The 5,000-nt window shown below is 50.3% G+C and overlaps 1 protein-coding gene across 4 annotated transcripts in view; it reads left to right on the plus strand.

Moving 5' to 3' along the window:
• The window catches only part of sema6a (sema domain, transmembrane domain (TM), and cytoplasmic domain, (semaphorin) 6A), a 71,449-nt gene that overhangs the window by 48,579 nt on the left and 17,870 nt on the right, over positions 1–5,000 (plus strand). For all 4 annotated transcript variants that reach the window (XM_062543713.1, XM_062543715.1, XM_062543716.1 and 1 more), the window contains exons 12-15: positions 738–893; positions 2,217–2,390; positions 4,148–4,288; positions 4,979–5,000. The exon at positions 4,979–5,000 is cut by the window's right edge and continues 56 nt beyond it. In XM_062543713.1, the coding sequence (XP_062399697.1) occupies positions 738–893; positions 2,217–2,390; positions 4,148–4,288; positions 4,979–5,000 (493 nt within the window). The remainder of the gene's footprint in view (positions 1–737; positions 894–2,216; positions 2,391–4,147; positions 4,289–4,978) is intronic.

Consider the following 5,000-nt stretch of genomic DNA (forward strand, 5'->3'; position numbering starts at 1 on the left):
AGTACGCCCGCGCAACAGCAGCCTCTTCACACACTCCCCATCGCCAGCCTCCCCCCAAACACACGCACGCACACACACACACACACACACACACACACACACACACAGAGAGAACACCACCCACACAGATCAGCAAAGGAGAGCCGGCGTTCTCTGCTCCAGATGGCCGACTAATTTTACAAATGCAGCACGCCACCCCTGATCAATCTCCGCAGCCCTCCCCTGCATGGCCCCCACCCCCCACTCATTATCTCCTAAGTGTTGCTCCCACGTTTTTACATCCTGAAAACAGCCATTTAAGGAAGCGCAGCATAGCGCAGCACAGCACAGTGCGTGGCTCCAGTGTGCACGTCGGTGCTCGGCTCCATATGTCTCCCTCTGACGCCGAGAGCAACAGGATATCAGCGCTCAGCCATTAGCACCAATTACATGTTTGTGTGAATGAGGGTCAGGTGTTAATAAGAGCTAAAGCACGGAGCTGCTGTAGCGTTTCCTTTTTATTAGCGTTTTCATTCTGCTTTTGAAAAGGGTGCAGCGGACTAGAGAGACGGGGGCCTGGTCTCGCTCTGCTGAATTGAGTGGAATCTTAATGGTTTCTGCAGAAGAGACCACACGTCTGCCTGCCCTGCAGTTCAAATGATTTGCTTTGCTATTGTAAATGTAAATAAAACGTAAATATACTGCATTTGAGGCGCTTTTCTTTCTAACCGTTTTATCTTCTGTTGTGGGGGTTTCAGACCGGGCTCTTGTGCTGGCGCGCCAGCCACGGAGAGGTACAAGGTGTCCAACGAGTTTCCTGATGACACCCTGAATTTCATCAAGATGCACCCTCTGATGGACGAAGCTGTGGCCTCCATTGGCCACCGACCCTGGTTCCTCAAAACTATGGTCCGGTGAGTAGCCTAATGTATTCCAGAACATGGCAGCCATCTTGATGGAGAGCAGAGCTCCTCTCATTAGCTTTGGAAATATGCTACATAGCTCAAGCTACAGCTGTGGTTGGTTGTTACTCTAAGGCTTTCTGACAATAATCTATAGAAATTCATCTGCATTTGAGAAGAGCAAAGTAAGCCACAGATATGTTCTTTTTTACGTCTAGGTCGAATAATGCATGTTTTTTTTGTGAAAGAGTAGACCCACGTAGCCGCCTTTGTCCTTTGTGTGTGCCGGTGTGTACTCAAAGTCATTGGGTTTGATTAAATGGAGGCCGCAATGTAAAGCAGACAGAGTGAGAGCAGCAGGCTGCAGCGCTGTGGCTGGAAATAGCCGTGTGTTGTATCAGGCCTTTGTAGTCCTGCTCCGGCTCATGCGCCCTATGCAGGCTACTTGTGTGACTCAGGAAGTCGGCAGGAAAGGAGATCCGCAAGAAGACGTTTATCTCAGACGTGGCCCGGAGGAAGATGTTTGAATTTGCGCGACTCCCTCCTCTCCTCCTCCTCCTCCTCCTCCTCCTCCTCTCTTCTGTCTCCTTCTTTTTCCTCAAACAAATTAGAACAATGGAGTCCATTTTCAAACAGGACAAGAATAGGTCCCTGCCAGGCAAAGACGGTTAGCGGAGATACGCCTCATCCCTGGCTGATGCCTGCGGATCTTGTCCTGGTTTCAAACGGGAGCAGGAGCGGAGTGAGACCCCTGAGCTAACTTTGCTCACATGACGTTTGCATCAAGCTTAGCTACAGTGGCAACACAAAAGCCTCCGATTCGCCACAGGCCCAGTCACCTTTGTTTCTTCTGCTCTGTTCAGGCACACCAGCGTCATGCGCAGACAAGTGATTGATGCCACATTCTGCTGGGTGCTGGTATTTTTAGCCTGCTTCTTCTCAAGAAGGATTAAGTCTCTTTAACCAGCTGAAAGACTTCAGGGGACTCCCCAAACATGAAAAGAACTCTAGAATAATTTATTTGTCTCTCTTTTTTTTAATCCTATTGATTTTAATTACCTTGACAGTGTATTTGCATACCGCTCCGCAAATTGCGCATACATTTGATTAAGGGTAAGATTTCCATGGTAATTGGATCTCTGGTTGCCTGATAATATTCTAATTTCTCCTTGCATGTGCAGGCCAACAGTCAGGCAGCTGTTCAGTTCTGGGGAAATGAGCAAAAGACTTAATTATGGGGCTCCCACTGCTCCTGTGCTCTTTCTTCTCCCTTTCTCATCTCTCTCTCCCTTTTTCCCCTCTCTCATTTCCCTTACGCCGTTGTCTCGTGTGCAGGTATCGGCTGACGCGGATCGCGGTGGACAGCGCGGCGGGGCCGTATGGGAACCATACAGTGGTGTTCCTGGGCTCCGAGCGAGGGATCATCCTCAAGTTCCTGGCCAAGCTGACCAACGGCCTCCTCAATGACAGCCTGTTCCTGGAGGAGCTCAATGTCTACAACCCTGACAAGTTAGTATCCCATTAGCCCCTAGCACTGGCTCTTTACCTCGCCTGCCCTCCCTCTCTCTCTTTCTCTCTCTCTCTCCCTCCCTCCCTCCCTCTCTCTCTCTCTTCTTTGACTTTCTCAGTCTCTTCATCTCTTTATCTCATTCAGTCTTCTCCTCCTCACTCATCTGATTCAGCACTCCTTTGTTCTCTCTATCTACCCTCTATCTCTACCTCTACTTGTCTCCATCTTGTGTTCGCTCTCTTCCTCTGATTCTCAGTGCATGTCTGCCAGGGTCTCCTGCAGTATTAAGTCCCTCCCCGTGTGTGTGTGTGCTCCGGTGTGGAGCCCCTGCTCTCCCCCACTCATCTGGGTGCAGCTGGAGCAGCAGTGGGTCTGGTGCTCTGTCATTTGCCCTGAGTCGGAGCTCTGAGTTTGATCAGGTTTCAGCCGCACGGCCATTTGTGGTCAGGAGCTAATGAAAGAGCACGCACAGCTCCCTCCACCACACAGTGCTGCTCTTCCAAACGCCTGCATGATTAAAGAAAACACACACACTCAGCCTGTGTGTGTGGCTGTGGCTGTGGCTGTGTGTGTGTGTGTGTGTGTGTGTGTGTGTGTGTGTGTGTGTGTGTGTGTGCGCTAAAATCACCCTAAGATGATCTTGCTCTTTCTTTGAATGTATCCCAAACCAGCTGGAGATGATACATGATTCCTCACGTCCCCCTTTCATTTATCACTCTCTCTCTCTCCCTCTCTCTCTCTCATTTTCCCCTCTCTCTCTCTCATTCTCCTCTCTCTGTCTATCTCTCTCCTTCCCTTTCTTCAGCCATGATGTGACTCCCCACAGCATAGCCTGAATTAATGTCCTTTCATACAAATGTATGACCCATGGTTTTGGGCTTGGACACATTTGTGTCAAACCCACTAGAGGCAAACTCTGCTCGGGCAAATATTTAGAGTGGAGGTGGGCGTGTGTGTGTGTGTGTGTGTGTGTGTGTGTGTGTATGTGTGTGTGTGTGTGTGTGTGCGCGTGTGTGCGTGTGTGCGTGTGTGCGCGTGCGCGTGTGCGTGTGTGTGTGTGTGTGTGTGTGTGTGTGTGTGTCAGAGAGAGGGCAAGCCAGTGACCAGAGGGCTTTTAAAATGAAAGGGATGCAGGGTCAGCTGCTGGTTGGACATCACGCATCTGAAGGACAAGACCACACACACACACACACACACACACACACACACACACACACACCATGCTTGCTCTGGCATGTGGCCATATGGCTTTAGTGGTTAGTGTAAGTGACTTTACTGGGAAGGATCAGTAGTGTCCAGAGGAGTGCCCACTGTGCATTGTGGAGGCTAGATAGACTCTAAGCCTTAATTGAGTGCTTTTAATGCAGTATGGGTAGCCGCCTCTGTCACACACACACACACACACACACACACACACTGCCTCTTTCCCCTGCTTAGCTGGTTGCTGTTGCTGAATCAAGATTAAGGTTTATTTTATTTGTCCCCTCAACAGTTGCTGAGCAGGTCTTCCGTGCTCTTTACTGAGTGATTATGACTGCAGCATTGCAGTGCAGTGTGATATGGCCACCTTTATGGAGGCAAAATATCCTTACATTTACAGTATGACAATTTGAATCTCACAACATGTAATAAAGTCACACTACAGAGTGCTATGCGGTGGGCAGCACATTATATCTTTGAGCTCATGTCTTTGGGGTGGGGACTATTTTGCGGTGTGGAAGTGCACGTGTGACCCTGTTGCTGTGTGCCCCTGCAGGTGCAGCATCGACGGCGTGGAGGACAAGCGCATCGTCAGCATGCAGATCGACAGCAGCGGCCACTCTCTGTTCGTGGCCTTCACCTCCTGCGTGGTCAAGGTGCCGCTCTCACGCTGCCACCGCCACGGGAAGTGCAAGAAGTACGTCTGACGCCGTCACCTCTCCACCCTCTCTCTCTCTCTGCACTCGCTCCTTTCATCCGTCTCTTGCATCTCCATCCATCTGTCTCTCCCTCAGCTCTCCTCCCTCGTCTCCCCTGCCCCCCCCAGCACTGCTCCCCTCCCTGGCTGTCCTCCACCAGAGCAGTGCTGCTAGTATGAGCCACTGTTTCAGCTGATCAATGAAGCCACATTCAGCATCTCAATCACCATCAACATCTGCACTGTTGCTCTGGGGAGCTGAAATCAATGGGCTCTATGAATAGATCTCTCTCAGACCTATAGGTTACAGTCTGGCTGTGTTGCGTCTGGTCCCAGATCAGTTTAGAAAGGCTGTCTCTTGCAGTGATTGCGTCGAGTATTTCATCATGTTTGAGCCACAGCTTATTTCAGGTTTCAGCCGCATGTCTTTTCTTCAATATATTTAGTTTTTTATGAGCAAGCTGTTTTCCCGGCAAACATGTGTTGGGCTGTGGTGCTGATGCGAGTAAGCGCTGTGATCCACTCATGTGTGGTGGGACCAGACTCTTTTGGACTGCAGACATGCAGCAGCTCACTCACTCCTCCTGATGGCTGAGCTCACAACACATACTCCAGCTTTCAACAACACGCTCACATGTTATCTTCTCTCTCTCTCTCTCCCTCTCTCCCTCTCTCTCTCCCTCTCTCTAGATCATGCATTGCCTCCAGGGAT

The sequence above is a fragment of the Sardina pilchardus genome, chromosome 8 (genome assembly GCF_963854185.1).
Source record: "Sardina pilchardus chromosome 8, fSarPil1.1, whole genome shotgun sequence".
Lineage (NCBI taxonomy): Eukaryota > Metazoa > Chordata > Actinopteri > Clupeiformes > Clupeidae > Sardina > Sardina pilchardus.